At 36.1% G+C, this 22,178-nt stretch overlaps 1 protein-coding gene across 2 annotated transcripts in view; it reads right to left on the reverse strand.

Moving 5' to 3' along the window:
* The window catches only part of FRY (FRY microtubule binding protein), a 150,085-nt gene that overhangs the window by 90,507 nt on the left and 37,400 nt on the right, over positions 1-22,178 (reverse strand). For both annotated transcript variants that reach the window (XM_063305708.1, XM_063305709.1), the window contains exons 4-14: positions 16,498-16,637; positions 15,474-15,564; positions 11,750-11,829; positions 10,856-10,936; positions 8,925-9,093; positions 8,368-8,460; positions 7,294-7,392; positions 4,254-4,355; positions 2,218-2,321; positions 1,598-1,706; positions 1,018-1,104 (exon numbers count right to left, since the gene is read on the reverse strand). In XM_063305708.1, coding sequence (XP_063161778.1) covers positions 1,018-1,104; positions 1,598-1,706; positions 2,218-2,321; positions 4,254-4,355; positions 7,294-7,392; positions 8,368-8,460; positions 8,925-9,093; positions 10,856-10,936; positions 11,750-11,829; positions 15,474-15,564; positions 16,498-16,637 — 1,155 coding nt within the window. The remainder of the gene's footprint in view (positions 1-1,017; positions 1,105-1,597; positions 1,707-2,217; positions 2,322-4,253; positions 4,356-7,293; positions 7,393-8,367; positions 8,461-8,924; positions 9,094-10,855; positions 10,937-11,749; positions 11,830-15,473; positions 15,565-16,497; positions 16,638-22,178) is intronic.

Here is a 22,178-nt window from a genome sequence, read left to right on the forward strand (position 1 = left end):
GGATGATGAAAGCAAAATAACAATTATGTGGTTAGCACTGATCCATCCTTTACTCTCACCTGACCTGAAGAGATTACACTGAAAATAGCTGGAGATCAATGCAGTATCTCCAAAAGTTTCCAAAGGACATGTTCCATAGGTGAACTTAGATTCCAATGAGAATTGAGGAGGACTGACAAGAGTATATTAATGTGGAAATGGTTGTGTGAAATAGTGGGGTGGTAAAGACAAATCCCAGCTCCTTTTAGTTCAGAACATACAGTATATGACTTCATTTGCATGGTTAACAAATTCGTAACAAACATTTATTGGAGTAACTAGTTATTCAAGAAACTAGCAGTATAATACATACAGAGTATTTGTATAATTTTTAAAAATGTGTTACAACTAGCAAACAAGCCAAAGTCTTTTTTTTCCCCAGTCTTTTCTGTCTTCCTTACTTTTGTCAACACAACATTATATAAGAGACAAGCCTTCTCTGTTGTAGTGCCTGCCCTATAGAACAGCCTCCCATGGAGATTTGGACAGCCCCAATACAGTTGGCTTTCACCTTTCCCTCAGGTGTAGGGGTGATAACAGAGTCTAACACAGTATAGGCAAGTCTGTGATTAAGGGTAATGTGTGAAATGCCTTAGCTTTTGTATTTTGTTAATTATTATGTCTGCTTTTAATTGCATTTTAATTGCTTTATGGGTCTGTATTGTTAGCTATCCAGGATTATTTGTTTATGTTGGGCAGCCATATAAATTTCATAAATAAATAAATAAATCTCTATGAATTAAATGGAATTGTTCCATATTTGTAGAGTACTGTAAAAACATGTGCTTAGGTAGTGTGAAACTGCAATTAGGAACTCGATGAATGATACAGATGAGAATTGATCTCCTTGTGCCAAAACAAAGTTTAAGACGACTAGATAACAGTTTCCCACTTTCTTTGCTTTTCTCTTAAAGACAACTAAAGCCATGTGATAATTTTTTTTAAATATGCAAAAATATATTAATAATGATACCGTACCTCTGGATTGAGACTAAATGCTTTTGCTGGCTTTCCAACACAAAGGAAATCAAAAATAATTTCTTTCATTGCGAAATCCAAACGTTCCTACAGCAAAATATATATTATATATGAACATATAATAACATTTGTTGCTCTTCAGATGTTAATCTCAGTGGAATGATCAGAGTTCCAATTCAACATGGAACTCCAACTTATTTTAACAAGACCTCATCTATAACAAGACTTTCTACATAAACAATGAATGGAAGTTACTGCCTATCTAGAAAATTGTGAAGCAGAGGAAGAGGGATATTTGTCTACTACTTTACTAGTCTCTTAATTGCATCCTGTGCAGAACTGAAAGAAAATAAATGCCTGATCCTGATAGATATAACTGAGATGTATCCAACCCATTACCAGAATTCAGTGTAGTTTTCAGTGTGAGAATTTCTTATAGTACATCCAACTAAAGCTGAAACTGATTATTTAAACATGTTATAACTAAAGAAGCAAAACTCAGACATGTAAAGTGGAGGAAACATAACGTAAAACTTAATAAAACATTCCATTGCTTAAAAAGCATAAAAGTTTTTCAAACCTGTGCAATAAACTGTATAATTTTCACAAAAATGTTCAGAGGCATGTCTCTTGGTACCACACCTCGGGAACCTTTTGGAAAAAGGGTGGCGATGATTGTTATAAGCCGACTGTAAAATTTAAAAAAAGAAAACACCATTGTGACAAGTTCATTTCTTGCAATATTTATTTATGCCACCTTAATTAAACTTTTGGAAATAGTTTATAAAAATCCTAGAAGAAAAATATTAATAATGGACAAAATATTTTTTTCTAGATTCAAAGACAGTGTGACATTCTGCCTAGTGCATTCTAAGATTTGCTAAAATTGAAACAAAAAGATAATGCCTGTGTAAGGAACATACTGTAATACTGACACTGCAGTAAGTGTACTTAAATAAAAGGATATATGCATAATGACTAAAAAGTGACAGATATATATGGTGAATGTATATTTACCAAACCATAACTTACAAACATGCCAAGGATATATATCAAAACGTAACTCATAGATATTTTATCCCTTCCTTTGCATCATATGGCACTAATTATACCTTTGGATGACTTTGATTGAAGGTAGCTTTAGTGATTTGCCAACTATATTACATTACATTGAAATGAAACATGAATATATAACTTTACCTTTGGGTAGTTGTATTGCTTTCACATTTAATTCTAATCATATAAACCCACAGTAGTCTGTAGAGAGATTCCAGTGCAACTCGAGCCATTTTGGGATCCTTGTTCTAAAAACAGCAAAAATCATGAATATACCATAATCTTGGTTTATTAAAGCAAAAGACCTGCCTAAATAGATTCTACCACTAGTTTCTTGAATATTTCATATAGCTACTAAATCTTAAAAGAACTGTATTTTTATGAATGGAACGTGAAAAAAGGGCAACTTATTTCTAATTTCTATGACAACTATTAAGGCTGACAAATCTACAAAATATAGATTATGGTCCTTTTTGGGTTTCTGTGAGAGAAAAAAAAAAATGCCCTTCAGTGTAGACAACTTTGTGCCAAGAGAGACATGAACGCCAAAGTATTTGGGCTATGTTCTTATGGCATGCTTATCCATATTTTTTTTTTTTTCCTTTGAGTCTTTAGAATTCTGATGGAAAGGAAGTAAGACACAATAATGAAAGCACAAAAATCTGCACTTTTCATCTGCATGCATCTTTTAGTGCTACAATTGGGCACTGTTTTTTAGTGAGATTGAGATAGATTTAGCAATTCTCATGGAAGAACTTGCCCCCTGAGGTGGGAATGGCCCCCTCTCTGCCAGCTGTCCAGATGGCAGCTAGAACAGTATTTTCTCGTCAAGCTTTTGCAGGCCAACAGAAGGTCTTGCAAGGTGGCTGGTAATTTAAATTTGATTTTAATGTTTTTTATTGTAAATCTGGGTTTTTTAAGAACAATTGAATTGGTGCAGATTTTATACTGGATTGTTTTAGTTGTTTTATAAATATGAGCTGCCCAGAATCTTTGGATTGGGTTTGGATACAAATGTTGCAAATTTTTTAAAAATAAAGGTACTACTTTCATATCAATTACCTTTGATAAAAGTAATGCATGGGCATCTCTCTCTGTAAGAGAGTGAAATAGGTGACAGACAAATGTTTAGTGTGTTTAAAATTATGATGCTTCTAGCTTGACATATGTATACATAAATTCAACAAATATGAGAAAAGGCACCACTTTTGCACTGTAGCATTGGGTAAGCTGGAACAGGTCTTGTCTATATATCTTAAAAGTGAAGAAAGCATCTCAGCCATTGTAATCAGAAATATTCTTACTGGTGATGTTCACTTGTATGAATAGTTTAATCTCTTAAGATTAAAGTTTTGTATGGATAATTATGTCTTTGGCTTTGTCTTGCCACCAAAGTCTGAAATCTAACTTTAAAGTGTGATAGAAGCCAAAGAATCTGCTAGACAAACACCACATCATTTACAAAGTGTCCTTTTAAAGGCAGCTGAGCAAACTGACTTGCAGACAGGATTTTTCTTTTAAATGGCAAGCTGATGTGAGTATTTCATACCTCAAGCATATAACTGGTCTATGACTATTATATAAAAGCCAATATTAGCATTAAAAACATCACTTTAAAAATGGCAGCTAAAAAAATCTCTATTATCTACTGCACAATTAATTAAAATTCTTTTAATAAATAAAATTGAATTTACCTTTCTGCAAAGTATTTTATCCAATCTATCAGCATTTATAACATTAACCAGAAAGTGCACATTACAAGAGCAAGTCTCAGTGGTCATGAAATGTGGGACAGGGTCCAGTTAATAAGCCAACAAAAAGTAACTTAAGCTTGAGAATTACACAGGCTGGGTTTATTGAACTTGCTAATTCATAATGAAATGTGTTTGATTTGTTTTAGCATGAGATCTATGAACCTAGCAATTGTAATTTGTAAACTGAGTTTTATAGCCTAATGTACTGTATGAACTCAGAAACTGCATTTTAGTAAACCGTAGTTAAACCATAGTTTAGTAAAATGCATAAGAGACATTCTAGAATCATATATTACAGACAGTAAAACCATGTATTGATTTGCAAGGAAGCCTCTAAATTAGAGATCCAAGATTGTACAGATAATGTTGGCAGGTTCAAGTTACATATACCCAGAGCTAACGACAGAGCAAATAAAAAATACTAACTTTGAGATTGGACAGGCAGTTGTTGAGGAAAATATGCCATCTATTTAGAAAGAACTGCTTCTGACTGACACAAAGCAGGCATGTTACTAGAGGATACAAAGCCTAAATAGGGGAGAAAAGCAATACAAGATTATTTGAATGACAACAAACTAATTTACCATCAAATCTACAAGGAATCTTAGACCCATCTTTCTCCTGGGTTACATCAAATGCATCAGGCAATATAAACACAGCATTCAAACAATGTTTCTTTAAAAAAAAAATATTATGATTTTTTAAAAGTTTAACTATTACGATTCCTTGTGATTACTTTGTATAAATGTAGGAATAGGTTTACAATTGAATAATAAAATACTTCTATCTAGCACTATCCAGAACACCTGAAATATGGTCCAACATTATGCAGCAACAGAGAGCAGAATGATATAACATTCCTATGACAAATTGCAGTAAGCTGCAAATTATTGCACCAATCAGACTTGTTGAATGTTAAGAATCTGCTGTCATGTATTCGGATTCCCACAGAATAGAGCAATTGTATAGACTAAAGTGGCCCATGGCTTTAATGGATAAATTAACAAATATATTCATGCTAGTGACAAAGAAGCAGTTTGAGTTCTTTTTCAAACAACTGGCATTTCTTCATCCCATTTTATATAATAATGAGCCACTAAATAAATGTTTTTCTTAGAATTGTATTTTATTTGGCTCTGTTACTGGAAATAGCTTAGCAAAATGACTGTTCCTTATATGGTCATAGAAATTTCTAACTTTCCTATGACATTTCAACTATTTTCACTTAAAAGCTATTCTTAAAGTTTCGTTTTCAATTAAAATATTGTATTAAGAAATAAAAGAGGCCACAATTTGCAGGTCAAGTGCAAAGGGGAAAGCTAGATGATCCAAAATGCCTATTTGGGTAGTTTTTTTGTCCCACTTTCCAAACATTCTACCCTCCACATTTAATTGAGGTGTTTCTTTTTCTTTTTCCTTTTTTGTTTTGCTTAGAAGCTAGAAAAGCGAAGTATGATTGCTTTACAGTACAAAGTGATTTATATGTACTCTGGAGAAAATCCACTATGTTCAGTAGGATTACACACTCAGTGTTAAACAAAACTATTTAAATCCAAACCCTTTCGTCACTGTTATCAAAATCAAATCAAAATCTTTTATTACAATCTTTGATCAGAAAAATGAAGTTTAAAATATAAATTACAGAACAAAATTACAATTAGTTGAGGGTGTCAGATGATGTTGTGTCTTCACTGCTGCCAAACAACAGATGGCAACTGTCCTTGTTATGTCTTGGTTAGTGTCTCATAATAATAGTTTAGTATAAAACTTTTCTGTTTTGCCTAGAAATCACTGGAGGATTGGTGCTATATGGTACTTGTCACTGTTATTATTTTGTGTTCTTCTGATCCTTAGTGCAGAAGAACTAACTAACTAACCAATATCCTTTATAGTTTGTGTTCTTCATTCCAGTCTTTTACCACACCCCAATTTAATGCTTTCCAAATCTAAATATTAGAAACAAAATAAATGTTCCAGTATAAATAAATCTCATGAACATTTAGTTCACTAACTTAAATTTTAATACTAAATCTACCTCCTTCAATGTGAAATCTAATTTAAATAGAAATATCAGAAAGTACCTTTCATTTTCTTAAAGTGCCATTCGCTTTCAATTAATCTTGCCAATGGACATGATCTAGTCAGAGAACCACATCTTATGTTCTTATACTGTAATTTCTAGAGTTAAGCATGTGTCTAAATCGCTCCAAATGACCTTGGTTAGACTTAAAAGTGATTACTTTCTTCACATTAAGCATGATTATTTTCTTCTTGTTGTTGTTTATTCGTTTAGTCGCTTCCGACTCTTCGTGACTTCATGGACCAGCCCACGCCAGAGCTTCCTGTCAGTCGTCAACACCCCCAGCTCCCCCAGGGACGAGTCCATCATCTCTAGAATATCATCCATCCATCTTGCCCTTGGTCGGCCCCTCTTCCTTTTGCCCTCCACTCTCCCTAGCATCAGCATCTTCTCCAGGGTGTCCTGTCTTCTCATTATGTGGCCAAAGTATTTCAGTTTTGCCTTTAATATCATTCCCTCAAGTGAGCAGTCTGGCTTTATTTCCTAGAGTATGGACTGGTTTGATCTTCTTGCAGTCCAAGGCACTCTCAGATTATTTTCTTACAGTGTTCCAAAACTTGACTCATAATATATTCATATTTGCAAGCTTCATTGATACATTTTAACAACTATTTAGCAAAATGAAGAGATAACGGTCTTATCAATGTAAATAAAATTGTAAAAGTGGTAAGATTTACCATTGCTGCCCAATATTTACTGAGCTATTAATGAATGCAGAAGCTTCTCTCCACCCCCCACCAGCTACTTTACTCAAGATATTGAAAGTAATTGTTGTAGGAGTCCAAGGCTTGGGAATGATTAACCCACAAAATTAATATAATCCAATGAAAGACAGAAATGCTAAGACTCAGTGAATCCAAATGGAGGAAATGCTAAGACTCAGTGCATCAGATTTACTCATATCTTCATCTCTGCTATACTTCTCCAAAACTAAATGTCTATGCTACTATTTCACAAAAAGTATAATTATATTTAGAGACAAGAAAGAAAACTACTGTTTTAAAAGAAGTCATATATTGGTCAGTTTATTAAGGACACCGATTATTCATGGACAAATGCTTTATTACTCTGCACTTTTTTGTGCACACCCCTTCCTTTTCCTAGCTTTATGATAATCATTGGAGCATATCTGATATAGAAGTGAAATAATCGTGATTTTTTAATAGCCAGAAATCAACAATGACTAGATATGACACAAATAGATAAAGACAGTTTATGCATATACTGACAGAAAGAGAGGCACTTATATTAAAACCTTCCAATAAATTATCGTCAATGGAATCAGATACAGGGACATAATGTCGGAAAAATTTCAGAAGGCCTTTTAAGAAAAAAAATTGCCTAAACACACTTTTTATAAAAGACATTAACTTCAACATTACTAACCAGTGAATGCTTCTTTCGTGAAGAGAGTTCGAGTGTTGTATCATAGAGACTTTCAACGAAGTTCCTCAGACAGGGAACATTCACTTCATTTTTAACAGCCTGGAGAGAGATTTGAAATAGCCTAACATTCTATCTCAAGTCAGATTTTCTAATACAGCTTGGATACTCATATAAAAGAGAATGCTGCCTACAGACAGTCAGAGGCTAAACAAAGGAAAGCAAACTGAATCCAGGGAAGGCATTGTGGTGGATCATAATTCTAGGGACTCTGATAGATCTACCTGTCCAAGATGAGGTAGAAAGAATAGACACAGTATGCAGCTAGGGAGTGATTCTTGATCTGATTTTTGCCCTGATCCTTGAAGTGAAGTCTGTGCCCAAAAACACTTTTGATCAGCTTCAGCTGATACCTTACCTGCATCATATCTTAAATAATAATGATCTAAAACAATTGTACATATACCTTTAGCCCCCAGGCTTTACATTTGTAATCATCTTTTTTAGGGCTGCCCTTGTGTTTTACTCAGAAATTTCAACTGGTGCAAAACACTGCTGCCAGGGCAGACCACATTGCACCAATTTTGAAGTGTTAACACTGGCTGTTTATTTGTTTATGGATATAGTGAATTATGTCACTTATTATCTTTAAAGTCCTAAATAGCTTGGGCCCAGGACACTGATAGAATGCTTCTGCAATCCCCATCAATCACTAAAATAATCCACAAGAGGCCCACTTTCAGTGCAAGCTGGTCGGCCTAGTTGTTATTTAGGGCCAGACTTTCTCTATGGTAGCCCCAAGTCTCAATTCCCAATGCAATACAGGGACTGCTGCCCATGTCTGCCCAAGAAGACTTTAAAACACAACCGTTTCAATTAGCTTGCAATTTTTAATTGTTTATTTTTAGTTTAACTTTTGTATCAATTTAGCTTTGGTCAACATGCTACTTTAATTCTATTTTAACATCAGACTATAGTTTTCAAGTTTTATGTATTTTAACTTATTACCAGCTCTTTGATATTAGGTATATCATCAGGGGACTTTCATGATGAGTGAGTAATCAAACAAGAACTTACGGCAGCTACTGGGACAAGAATTTCAACAAACAAGCCCGCTAATGCATGTTTGATATCTTTGTCTTTAACTTCAAGAAAATAATGTGCACATTCCTGGAATAAAGAGAAATAGAAAAGAAAGTTGCATAAATAGGACAAGAATATTTGTATTTTTGTGACAAAGCTGCTACTTCTTAAAATATGAAGCATTTTTTGCCTTCATTTTACTTTACGATTTTATTTATGAAGCAGTGCAAATTTATGCATGCTTAGTCAAAAGTAGCTCCTGCTGTATCCAAGGGTCTTACTCCAAATTAAATCCAATACAGTAACAGTGAATAATAATCTGCCAAATACAAAAATAGAAGCAAACTTTGTGAGTAACAGCAATCACATGAAAATACTTTTTTCAGTCATCATTATATGATAGGCATGTCTTATTCTCCAGTTTTCATTACTATCTGAGCAGTGAGTAAAATGTCCCTGAAATTAGTTACTAAACTCCAAGGACTTGTGAAGCACGTAGGTTTCTTTGTATAAAAAAGGAGAGCCTTCCTCCCAATATGGAACTTTGCTACCTGCAAAAACTGAAGAGAGGCTTCAAAATCTTCCACAGGGTACATCTTAATACGGAAGAATTTCATCCCCATGATTAGACTGATAATGCTTTGAACCATGTAAGGATTCTGCTCCTTATGCCGCAGCTCTTTTAATTCTGCCATAAATTTTTTCTTCACAGCTGGAAATCTAAAAATAAGCAAAACAAAATTATACGATGCTTCTTTCAAAATAGATGTTTGACAGCAAGACAGATGTTTATACTTTTTACTATACATAATATCTTATATATTTGTTTTGAATCTGAGCTGCCCAGAGTTGCCTTGGAAGTGGCATCTAAATCTAAATAAATAAATAAATCTAAATAAATAAGACCAATTAAACAAAAGTCTAGCAACAAAGTGGACTTTTTGTAGTACAAAAGAGTTTTTCTTCTAGAACTCCTACAAGATCTGTGAAATGTTTTATGGCAAGTGGAAAAGAAAAGCCACCATCATATGCATGGACAATGAAGTCTTCAATGTCACATCCTAAATCAAATGGATACAATGAGATCTAACAAGTTCTAGACCTCCCATGAAACACAAAGTTTTCCTTTTCAAAATTTAACTTTATGATGAAAAAGGAGTAACATTCAAAGAAAGGTTACATACATTTTTCAAAGAATATATATAGAAATTTCCTACTTTATGAAACTCTCATTACTAATTTCTTAGGGGAAAAAAACGAGTTGCAAACTACCTGTAGCATTAAAATTAATTTATTTAAATTAATAATTATAATTAATTATTAAATTAATCATTAGATTGGTAATATTTCCAAAAATAATATAGACTTTTTAAATCAAGGACAATCAATAGGTAAACAATGTAGTCATAACACATTTCTCTTTTCAGTTTTCACCTCAAAAATCCTTCAGCTTTATAATGCATTAATTAAATGAATAGGTAAAGGTAAAGGTTTCCCTTGACGTAAAGTCCAGTCGTGTCCGACTCTAGGGGGCGGTGCTCATCTCCGTTTCTAAGCCTTGGAGCCGGCGTTGTCATAGACACTTCCGGGTCATGTGGCCAGCATGACGACTCGGAACGCCGTTACCTTCCCGCCGAAGCGGTACCTATTGATCTACTCACATTTGCATGTTTTCGAACTGCTAGGTGAGCAGGAGCTGGGACGAGCAACGGGAGCTCACCCCGCCGCGCGGTTTCGAACCGCCGACCTTCCAATCGACAGCTCAGCGGTTTAACCCGCAGCGCCACCGCGTCCCTCAATTAAATGAATAATCACAGCTAAATGTCAAAATGCCACTTTCAGATTTCCTAAATTAATTTGTCTTTAAAATTCCTTTCTGTTCTTTTAGCCCAGAGGTGAGCCCTCAGCCTAATTTTACATGGTGGGACAGCCCAGAGAAGGGAAGAAGGTGAGAGTTAAAAATAGAGGAAAATATAGAAAAAGACAGAGCAGTAGGAATGGTAGGGAGACCCTCCAAGGGATCCAAGTTCATCTCTCTGGTTGGATCAGCCTGCTTCTCCCCAGCAACCCATAATATAGGATGAAAGAAGAAAGACAGAGTGTGTTATTAAGGACATTTAAGAAACCTGGAGATGACCTCACACACTTCAGGTTCTGGCACCCCTGGAAGATTATTCTGAGGGAACATTGCCCTTAACTCCCTGCTCTTGAGCTTCTAAAGATAATATCAGCGGAAGAAAATTGTAACATTTAGAACTACTTAACTAGCTGCAGAAACTACTTTTTGAGATCATATAGTTCTCTACATCAAGACACAGGTTGATATAGAGCAACAAAGCATTTACGAATGGAAAGGAACTATTCCTACAAAGGCTGAAAACGCATATGCACATACAGTCTATATACACACAAGCTTCTCACTGAAGCATCAGGCTTTCTGAGTGAAAACAATCTCATATTTTGATTATTTAAATATACTTACTTTGCTTGTGCTAGCACCCCTATTACCTCAGCATAGAGATCTGCAACAATGTGCATATTTCCAGTGTTGGGACCTAGATACCTAACAAGGGATATGTTAAAAGTTAACAAAATATAGGATTTTAAAACATTCATAAATAAATTCCACAGTGAGTTTAGCTTCATATGACCAATAATCTTTAGGTATTCTTGCTATTCAAGAATGGACAGACACGCTTAGGCCTGGTTTACCCATGTAGTGGTTTGTTTGGTTTTGGTTTTGATTTTGTATATAGTGCGTACCCAGATGTAGTGGACTATGGCTCAGCTGTGTGAACCTGGCTTAGTATATAAAGAGCATTAGCCCCATAGTGTGCGAAACCTGGCTTAGTATATAAAGAGTAGTTGCCCCATAAAAATCTAATTTTACACAATGTCGCAAACCTTATAAATAAAATCAATATTTATTATGGTGATGCACCAGCAATAAGGCATGGGAAAGGAATAGAGTTAGTAAACGCCATGAAATTTTGATTTGACCTGACAAATCTTGTAAGGATACCGCAGATTTCTTCACACTGTACTTGCAAAAGAGTAAGCCTTCTCTACAATAAAGACTGTTCAACCGGAAACAGGGGGAATGGTATGCCTGCATTATAGAATTAAATAGGAATTTTCTATTTGCCTGGGACTTATAAAAATAGTAAATTTATGAGGGGACACTTATGCTCTAATACCAAATGAAATTCTCTAAAAGAAGGCAGAACAGTTACTGATTCTAAAAGGAGGTCTTTACTCCCAAAATTTAGACTCCACATTCTATACTGCCAGGAGTTAACCACTAAACTAAAGTAACTATTCATGCCAGTGTGGTCTAAATCTGTGAGATTTCATATAGTACAAGAAAAAGCCTTACCCTTCTTTGTATTTAAAGTGCTTGAAGGCCAAATTAATAACATCGTGTACCAAACCATCAATTACAGGATGAAGCTGAATCTGAAAAACAAATGAACAACCAGTTTATAAAATTCATTCTTGAGGATGACTAATGGCAACCACTAAATGTCTCTGCTTTCTCCTCAAAAAGATATTGAGTACTCCCATACTCCTTAATTCTGACATGCATGCAGATTCCTGGGCTTTCAGAGTTATTGTCCAACGATTTGTCAGCATTTATAAATGTGAAATAGGAAACAAAGGAACAAACTGTAAGCCACTGAATAGAAACACTTCAATTAATTTGCTTCACCTCTTTCTCTCCTTCCTTTAGAAGTTTTGCTAAAATTACGTAGCTTTTCTTCTAGAAAATGTATTTAGAATTAAGATATAATTCTTTCTTCCCATTACTCATACAGGAAAAACAGAAAGGTGCTTTCTATGACCCAACGTCCTTTAGAAAATAAAGCCTAATCTGGCAGATAAGAGATGTAGAAAAGTGGAAGAACAGAATGAAAGCACATCCTAAACAGTAGCTTACTTTCATTCCCTGGGGAGTACATTAGAGAACTTTATTTCACTTAGTTGATAAGTGATATCTACATATATAAACATACATGCCTTGATTTGTAACTATAGTATGAATCCCAGACTCTTAAGATCCTATTTACAATATAATAAGTTCTTCAAAGTTAGTATTCTCCAGTTTCTGTGGAAATTCATATTGTCTTATGTACCATTTTTCCTTTATTTGGAAGGCTTAGATAACCTTCTCTAGAGCAATTCGATGTTCTAAGGATCAACACACCATTGGAACCTGGAATGTAAGATCTATGAGCCAGGGCAAATTGGATGTGGTTATTGGTGAGATGTCAAGATTAAAGATAGACATTCTGGGCGTCAGTGAACTGAAATGGACTGGAATGGGCCACTTCACATCAAATGACCACCAGATCTACTACTGTGGACAAGAGGACCACAGAAGAAATGGAGTAGCCTTCATAATTAATAGTAAAGTGGCTAAAGCAGTGCTTGGATACAACCCAAAAAACGACAGAATGATCTCAATTTGAATTCAGGGCAAGCCATCTAACATCACAGTGATCCAAATATACGCCCCAACCACAAATGCTGAAGAAGCTGAAGTAGAGCAGTTCTATGAGGATCTGCAGCACCTACTGGACAACAGGCCTAAAAGAGATGTTATTTTCATCACAGGAGACTGGAATGCTAAGGTGGGCAGTCAAATGACACCTCGAATTACAGGTAAGTATGGCCTGGGAGAACAAAATGAAGCAGGACATAGGCTGATAGAATTTTGCCAAGACAATTCACTCTGCATAACAAACACTCTCTTCCAACAACCTAAGAGACGGCTTTATACATGGACTTCACCAGATGGACAACACCGAAATCAGATTGATTACATCCTTTGCAGCCAAAGGTGGCGGACATCTGTACAGTCGGTAAAAACAAGGCCTGGAGCTGACTGTAGTTCAGATCACGAACTTCTTCTTGCACAATTTAGGATCATACTAAAGAGATTAGGGAAGACCCACAGATCAGCTAGATATGAGCTCACTAATATTCCTAAGGAATATGCAGTGGAGGTGAAGAATGGATTTAAGGGACTGGACTTAGTAGATAGGGTCCCGGAAGAACTCTGGACAGAAGTTGGCAGCATTGTTCAGGAGGCAGCAACAAAATACATCCCAAAGAAAGAGAAAACCAAGAAGGCAAAATGGCTGTCTGCTGAGACACTAGAAGTAGCCCAAGAAAGAAGGAAAGCAAAAGGCAACAGTGATAGGGGGAGATATGCCCAATTAAATGCAAAATTCCAGAGGTTAGCCAGAAGAGATAAGGAATTATTTTTAAACAAGCAATGCGCGGAAGTGGAAGAAGACAATAGAATAGGAAGGACAAGAGACCTCTTCCAGAAAATTAGAAACATTGGAGGTAAATTCCAAGCAAAAATGGGTATGATCAAAAACAAAGATGGCAAGGACCTAACAGAAGAAGAAGAGATCAAGAAAAGGTGGCAAGAATATACAGAAGACCTGTATAGGAAGGATAACAATATCGGGGATAGCTTTGACGGTGTGGTCAGTGAGCTAGAGCCAGACATCCTGAAGAGTGAGGTTGAGTGGGCCTTAAGAAGCATTGCTAATAACAAGGCAACAGGAGACGACGGCATCCCAGCTGAACTGTTCAAAATCTTGCAAGATGATGCTGTCAAGGTAATGCATGCTATATGCCAGCAAATTTGGAAAACACAAGAATGGCCATCAGACTGGAAAAAATCAACTTATATCCCCATACCAAAAAAGGGAAACACTAAAGAATGTTCAAACTATCGAACAGTGGCACTCATTTCACATGCCAGTAAGGTAATGCTCAAGATCCTGCAAGGTAGACTTCAGCAGTTCATGGAGCGAGAATTGCCAGATGTACAAGCTGGGTTTAGAAAAGGCAGAGGAACTAGAGACCAAATTGCCAATATCCGCTGGATAATGGAAAAAGCCAGGGAGTTTCAGAAAAACATCTATTTCTGTTTGATTGACTATTCTAAAGCCTTTGACTGTGTGGACCATAACAAATTGTGGCAAGTTCTTAGTGGTATGGGGATACCAAGTCATCTTGTCTGCCTCCTGAAGAATCTGTATAACGACCAAGTAGCAACAGTAGGAACAGATCACGGAACAACAGACTGGTTTACGATTGGGAAAGGAGTACGGCAGGGCTGTATCCTCTCACCCTACCTATTCAACTTGTATGCAGAACACATCATGCGACAAGCTGGCCTTGAGGAATCCAAGGCTGGAGTTAAAATCTCTGGAAGAAACATTAACAATCTCAGATATGCAGATGATATCACTTTGATGGCTGAAAGCGAAGAGGAACTGAGGAGCCTTATGATGAAGGTGAAAGAAGAAAGTGCAAAAGCTGGTTTGCAGCTAAACCTCAAAAAAACCAAGATTATGGCAACCAGCTTGATCGATAACTGGCAAATAGAGGGAGAAAATGTAGAAGCAGTGAAAGACTTTGTATTCCTAGGTGCGAAGATTACTGCAGATGCTGACTGCAGTCAGGAAATCAGAAGACGCTTAATCCTTGGAAGAAGAGCAATGACAAATCTCGATAAAATAGTTAAGAGCAGAGACATCACACTGACAACAAAGGTCCACATAGTTAAAGCAATGGTGTTCCCCGTAGTAACATATGGCTGCGAGAGCTGGACCATAAGGAAGGCTGAGCGAAGGAAGATCGATGCTTTTGAACTGTGGTGTTGGAGGAAAATTCTGAGAGTGCCTTGGACTGCACGAAGATCAAACCAGTCCATCCTCCAGGAAATAAAGCCAGACTGCTCACTTGAGGGAATGATATTAAAGGCCAAACTGAAATACTTTGGCCACATAATGAGAAGACAGGACACCCTGGAGAAGATGCTGATGCTCGGGAGTGTGGAGGGCAAAAGGAAGAGGGGCCGACCAAGGGCAAGGTGGATGGATGATATTCTAGAGGTGACGGACTCGTCCCTGAGGGAGCTGGGGATGTTGACGACCGACAGGAAGCTCTGGCGTGGGCTGGTCCATGAAGTCACGAAGAGTCGGAGCGACTAAACGAATAAACAACAACAGAGCAATTTTCAGAAAGGGTGAAAAACATATGCCCTTAAAATTATTAAAAAATTCAAAACGACATACCTGTTTCAATACTTCTATTAATACTAAAGAAAAAATAAAATCGATAGCAAGATCTCTTCTTTCCATTAAATAGTCTCGTTGCTGCTCATCACTTTAAAAATGACAAAAACATAATTAAAGTTATCTTGTCTTACACATCTAATTATAAAATTAAACAGTTTTTATCTTGGTCTACTTTCAGGTAAGGCGGTCAACTATATATCTGACAAACTTTTAAAGATGTTTCAATATCCACTCCTTTAATTTCCTTTATCATTCCCCAATTTAAGAGATTTAGATTCATTGGTGGGCTCTCCTTCAAAATTATTTTTTTATTAAAGTATTTCTAAATTCTCACTATTTCTATACATCTCATGTCAAAGTACAATCAGTAACGCAATCCACATAAAACACAAACAAGCATCAGTATTTACCAGTAGATAAACAGTGTCAATTGCATTTATGTAAGGACGCATTCCACTACCACGTTACCACAGCTCAGGGTTCAGATCATCTCTGTGGAGCAAGCAAGCTTGGACTATGATTCATCAGTAAATGCATCTGAAGATGCCTCCATCTAATGGTTGATCTGCACAGTATGAAAATGATGCCAAACATGGCATGATGGCTTAGTCTGCTGGAATAAGCCAAACGGGGTATCTATGGTTGGATTTATATTCCTTTCTCTAGCTTACTTTAACCAGGAAGAGCCATCACACCACTTTGGGACATGCAGTACCAGAGGATTATAGCTCAGAGTGCAGGGCACTGACTTTCAACTTTTGCACCCTTTTTGCACCTTCCAAGGAAGCACTGATTGACTCATGGTGTTCTCTGTCTATTCTCAGCAGTTTAATTCAACAGAAGTGAAAACAATTCCACAGCTAGCTACATGATGCTTTGGCAGGATTGGCGAATGGAAGCACCCTCAGACTACTGTCCAAAGCAAATCACTTTATCTTATTATAAATTCTATATAGCAGCAGTTATTTTACAAACATCCACAAAACATAGGTAGAGTCACAAAAAGTATCCAGGTTCGTACCTTTTGGATTTTGTGCTTGTTCTTGGTCTGTATTCATGAGATTCATCTTCAATGCCATTTTGTCTTTTATACCAATCAAACAAAGTGCGCAGGATAGAAGGTAGACAATATTCTGAAAGGGAGCTCATTGAACTAATTACCTATAGGAAAATACAGAAAAATAAAAACAGTTTTAGCCAGAGTTTACTAAAAATCTACTGTAACCTTTAGTTAATTTTCTGCTCTTAACCTCTGCTCTTAAGACTTCTTGCCAGTGTTTTTCCTGATAGAGGCAAGGATCAAGAAAGCTTGCCGAATCTCTTGAAGCAACATCAGGAACCTATTATCATCAACATTTTTATCACTGTATGGTCACTGGAATCGTGTATCTTGGAAATCATATACCTTGGAAAGTATGCAAGGCATTTCATACAATATAAAAGGATATGTTTACCCATCAAAGAAGTTGCATTCTAAATATTTGGACATTCCTATCAAAGGGTGGAATGGAGACTATTATAGTAAATAACAAATTTATTTGTGGAGAATAAAATTTATAATGAAACAAAGAAAAGTTAGAGGAAAAGAAAGAAAAATGGAGATAGATCAATAATGGAAAAGGATGCATTTATTTTTATTACGTGTTGTTAAGGGGCAGGGGACAAAATGATTATTCTGGAAATTGAAAAGATGCGCTGTGTCTATACCAAGAGTAAGGACGCTATGACCTTCTAAAAGCTGCTGTTCTAAAACTCCAAGCAAATCCAGTGAGCACTGCTAATATTAAAGCAAGCTGTTCATGTCAGGAAAGTAACAGATTCCCATACCTGGCCTACACAGAGAAGAAGCCAGTGGGACTATTTTATCTCAGGGATGTCATGGAAATGGAACTTTGTCTGTAACACTGAAGATGCTCTCTTCTAGTTTTTTTTCAAATAATATTGATGTTTTTATTATGGAGTGTTTTAATGTTGGTCTTATGGTTTGTTTTTATTGTACACTGCCCAGGGTCACGTTCTGTGACATGGGTGACTATATAAATATGAGGAATAAACAAATATTCATTTCATTCACTATGTGCTGCTTTCTTTCACAGTGTTTGAGCCAAATTAGAAAGAACACAGGAGGAAAAGTCAACTTTGCTCTTTAAAATTATTTCTGTGTACAAAAAAACCCCACATCCCAAAACAGTATCAAGTAAATACAAATATTAACTTCATTACAATATCATTATAAAACTATTCCAACTATAATTTGAATTAACAAAACAAAAACAGTGTTCACCATGATAAAATTTAGTGCTTGCTTCATTTATTTTACAAAGTCATCTGCCACTGTGAAAAAGTGGTATTAAAATAATTAATACTATTGTAATTTGTATTGTACAAAAGTTGAGTCATAATTCTTTTGGTGCAGGCAAATCATTCACATCCTGAGACAACAAAGCACTTCCAAACCATTATACTACTGTACCTCACCCATACTTGGCAGCTGGCATGAGATTCTACTTGTGGCATACAACATTTGGTTTTCACCAGACAAAGCAATACCTTTGTAGTCCAAAATGTTTTACTGCTAATTCATCTGTCCATAGAACATTCCTTCAGAAGTCTGGAAGATTATCCTAGTAACCTGGGGCAAACTTGGGTTGCTGTTCTTTGTGAGACACGGCTTGTATCTTGCTACTCTCCCATGAATCCTGTTTTTACTCAGTGCTTTTCTAACAGTGGAATCATGAACGCTGTCTTTAGCGAAGGAGATGCAGGCTGGAGATCTCTGGATGTTGTTTTTGGTTCTTTGCATCTTCCTGGACAATTTCATATCGTACACTTGAAACAATTTTGACAGGATAAGCACTCTTGGGAAGATTTATTATTATCCCAAACCTTCCCCATGTTAAGATGATGTCTCTGATTGTGGACTGGTAGAGACCCAAAGCTTTATAAACGGTTTAGTAATTTTTTCACATTGACAGCAATCAGTTGGTTTTTGAACAACAACTTATTTTGACTGGGAGATGACATGCCTTTAGAATCTGTTTGGTGAGAGCCAAAGTTTGAGATTTATATAAGGCAGGACTGCCCCAAATCAGCCCTGATTATTTAATGAAGTATTCACACAACTGGCTCTAGTATTCCTTTAATTAACATTCAGTTGCAAAGATTTGCTTTACAAATCTCATATTGAAGTACTTTTTCACAAAACTAGAGTCCAGAAGAATGAACAAACTTTTAACAGTAGAATTATATTAACAAACCTGTAAAGGGCAAACCAAAATTATAAAAGGACAAATCAGATCATATAATTAGATATTCCCACTCACATATTACACTTCCAGCAAGTAGTGGTCTAAAGCCAGCCATTAAAAAAAATATTTGGTCATATGTCCAATAAATACAGAATAAAATTTGTTGCCTCAATCTAATTAAGATTATAATTATTTTTATTATTTATTCAGCATATATCTCCCTTTTTTTCCAGGAGCTCAAGGTACATTTTATTTCCACAAGAAACTTGTGAATTACGTACAGCTGAGAGAAAGCAACTGGCTTAAAGCTTAGCCAGTAAGCTTCCAAGGCTGACACTGGATCTGAACATGGGTTTCCTGACTCCTAGTTCTACACCTTAATCAATTTATTCCACTGTTTTCAGAATAATCTGTTATTGAGTGACTCTCCTGGCATTTTTGTTTTCTTAACATCTCCAGCTTTCTTTCCTTTCAATGGATCAGAAATACGGTGCATGGGGAAATAGATGTTTCCCCATGCAATTTTCCCTAATCAAAATATTCCCACTTGCTAATTCCCCATAAGAAGAAAAATGTATGTAAGTTTTTCTTCAAGTAAAGATAATTCAGTGGAGAAAATCTTGGGTTTTTATTGGGTCTTGCTAAATTTGGCAATTTCTACTCTCACGATTTTATTTCAATACAGTTTTTTTGAGCTGAACAAACAAGTCAGTGTCAAATGAACAAGCTAAAATAAAAAAGGATATTGCCAAAATAAATGTTTTTTGAAGACATAAAATAAAACAGTATGTCCTTCAATCTTAGGGTATATCAAAAGCTTTAATGAAACTGACTTGCAGTCTTTTTTCCCTTTCTTTTCCTTAAACCCTATCACAACCCCATATTATGACTTGCTTTCCATTTCCTGTGTATTTGCTGATCCTTGGTGATGGAATTTTGCAAGGAGGACTGAGATTTTTCTTGATAAGTGAAGAATGACCATTTCTTTCTCTAAATGCCTCACCTCTCTCTCATTTGTTCCTGCTTTTCCCAGTTGGCAGATGTACAATGTCAGCTGCCTGTTCGGGTGCACTTTCAGTGAAGCACTGAGTGTGAAAAGGTACACCAGATGCATATAGGTTTTCACCTGATGGTTATGGTGATAATAACTTTTTAATGCATAACTCACTGGTAAGAGGTCAGTCTATCCAGCTTCACCTATTAATGCCTAATTTACTGAACAGTGTTGCCCAAAATAATGTAAACTAAATACACATAGCTGTATGTACTTTGGTATATTAACACAGTGTCTCCTTAGCTTTTAAAAATTTTCGGTCATTGGTCTTATAAGGCAGGAAGGAAGGGTGGAATTTACAGAGACTGACTCTTAGAATACAGGAAGGGAGGAAAGTCTAAGTCAGCAAGCTGGTTACTCAACCCCTCCATTTATTGGAATCGCAGCCAGTGTGAGATGAATTCTAGCTCTGTGTTACTACTGAAGGGGAGTATGCAGATATACAAATGTGTTCTTGTTGCACAAAATGGTCATGTTCTTCCATCCTGAATGAACTACACAGCATACAGCTTGAGATACCCACCCTACACAAGCAATGAGCAGTTTAAACACCCTGCTCACAGGGCACTGAAAACAGTCTATACAAATATACTTTTCATAATTATTTTGGAAGAATTTGAAAAATAAGTCATCTAAAGCATACCTGAAGTCTTTTTGCCCTGACATAAGTAATAATAAAAAAGAGTTATTGAACTGTCAAATCAGAAATTAAATTACTATATAGCTTCATTAATTTTATTTGTATTAGGGACATGCAATCCATTTGGAGAGCTATTTCACAAAATGATTGAAGTACTCCTCTGAACCATTCCTCAAAACAAAGGGCACCACACTGTTTATAATTGCTCCACCTTAGCAATAGTTTCAGAAGTGCTCAGATAACATGGAGCACCCTTTATGCATCTGTGCTGAGCCTGCAATGGACACAGTACCTGAACATTTTGTGAAGCATCCCTCCAAATGGTTTGCATGTGCCTAAGAATCAAGCTAGAAATGGCAAGCACAGACCATAAGCATCTGCAAGATCTTGCTACTTTTGCCAAAATGAAAGCAGTGACACGCTGCAAGCTCTGCCTCTAATATGTGACTGCAATATCACACTTCATGTACAAAACTTGCAGGGCTTGAATCACTGTGGCATGATGCTACTTCTGTCATTGTGGCACCCTTGCCCCCAATAGAAATACCACTGCACAGCACAACTGTTGCTTCAGACATTTAAAACATTAATATATTATCTCCATGTTTCAATCATCACAATCCTTTTCTACAGCCAACCCACTTCTGATCTTCAGACTGGAATAAAACACTTTTATCCCCCTACCTAGTAATGAGTCCTCCTCCATACTGTACTAATTAAATCTCATGAGGCCTTTCACATAGACTTCAGTAGATTCCCTCTGTAACGCACCATTCGCCAACAAACATTACAGGTGCAACTTTGCCAGCAACTGCTGTCTTACATTTTAATGAGACAGGAAAATTCTAACAGTTTTCTGAATACTGAACTGTTGCTAAGGCTCTTATAGAACTAATAATGGATTATCTTTTTTGAACAACTTGAGTAAGATTTGAATATAAAGTAGCTTTTACCAACATGTGAAATAAAAAAGTGTGCATCAATGTGTGTGTGAGAGAGAGAGAGAGAAAGGGAGGGAGAAGCCAAAAATAAATAAAAGGAGTCAATATATCAATTTTTAGAATTTTTATGAAATCAATTTTAAATTCAGTATATCAGAAAAACATAACAATCACAGAGGCCAAATCAAAATAATAGCACAGGTAGCTGTCTTATATTGCAGGAGAACTTTTATTTTGCAGTTCATCCCTGTAAGACATAAACTATGTTGAGATTTTTCCCCCCACATATAAAGGCATGATAAAAATGTCAAAACAAACAGTCATGTGAAAAAGTAAGTACACCACATGTAAAGTTTTTTTCTTTTTTAATGTATGTGGACACATCAGTATTTTATCTTCATTCAAACAGTATATAAAGATAAAGGTGATGTAACTGAACAGCAACAACAAGAAACCCTGAAAAACTGACTCTGCAACCATTTATTCAGCAAAACATTAAGAGATATGCCATTTCCTTCTATGGAAAAGTACAGCCTTTTCTACTACCTGGTATTTCCCCCTTTGGCAGAAACAACCTCAAACAGGAGATTCCTATCACTCTCTGCTATCGACTGAGAGGAATTTTTTCCCACTCCTCCATGTAGAATTTTTTTCAGCTGTGCGATGCTTGAGGGGTTTCTTGCATGCACAGCCCATGTCAAATAACCCCACAGCATCTCAATGGGTTTAGATCTGGGCTTTGACTTGGCCATTCCAGAACCCTCCATTTCTTTCTTTCTTTCTTTCTTTCTTTCAGATATCCCTTCATGTATTTACTGG

The sequence above is a fragment of the Candoia aspera genome, chromosome 5 (genome assembly GCF_035149785.1).
Source record: "Candoia aspera isolate rCanAsp1 chromosome 5, rCanAsp1.hap2, whole genome shotgun sequence".
NCBI lineage: Eukaryota > Metazoa > Chordata > Lepidosauria > Squamata > Boidae > Candoia > Candoia aspera.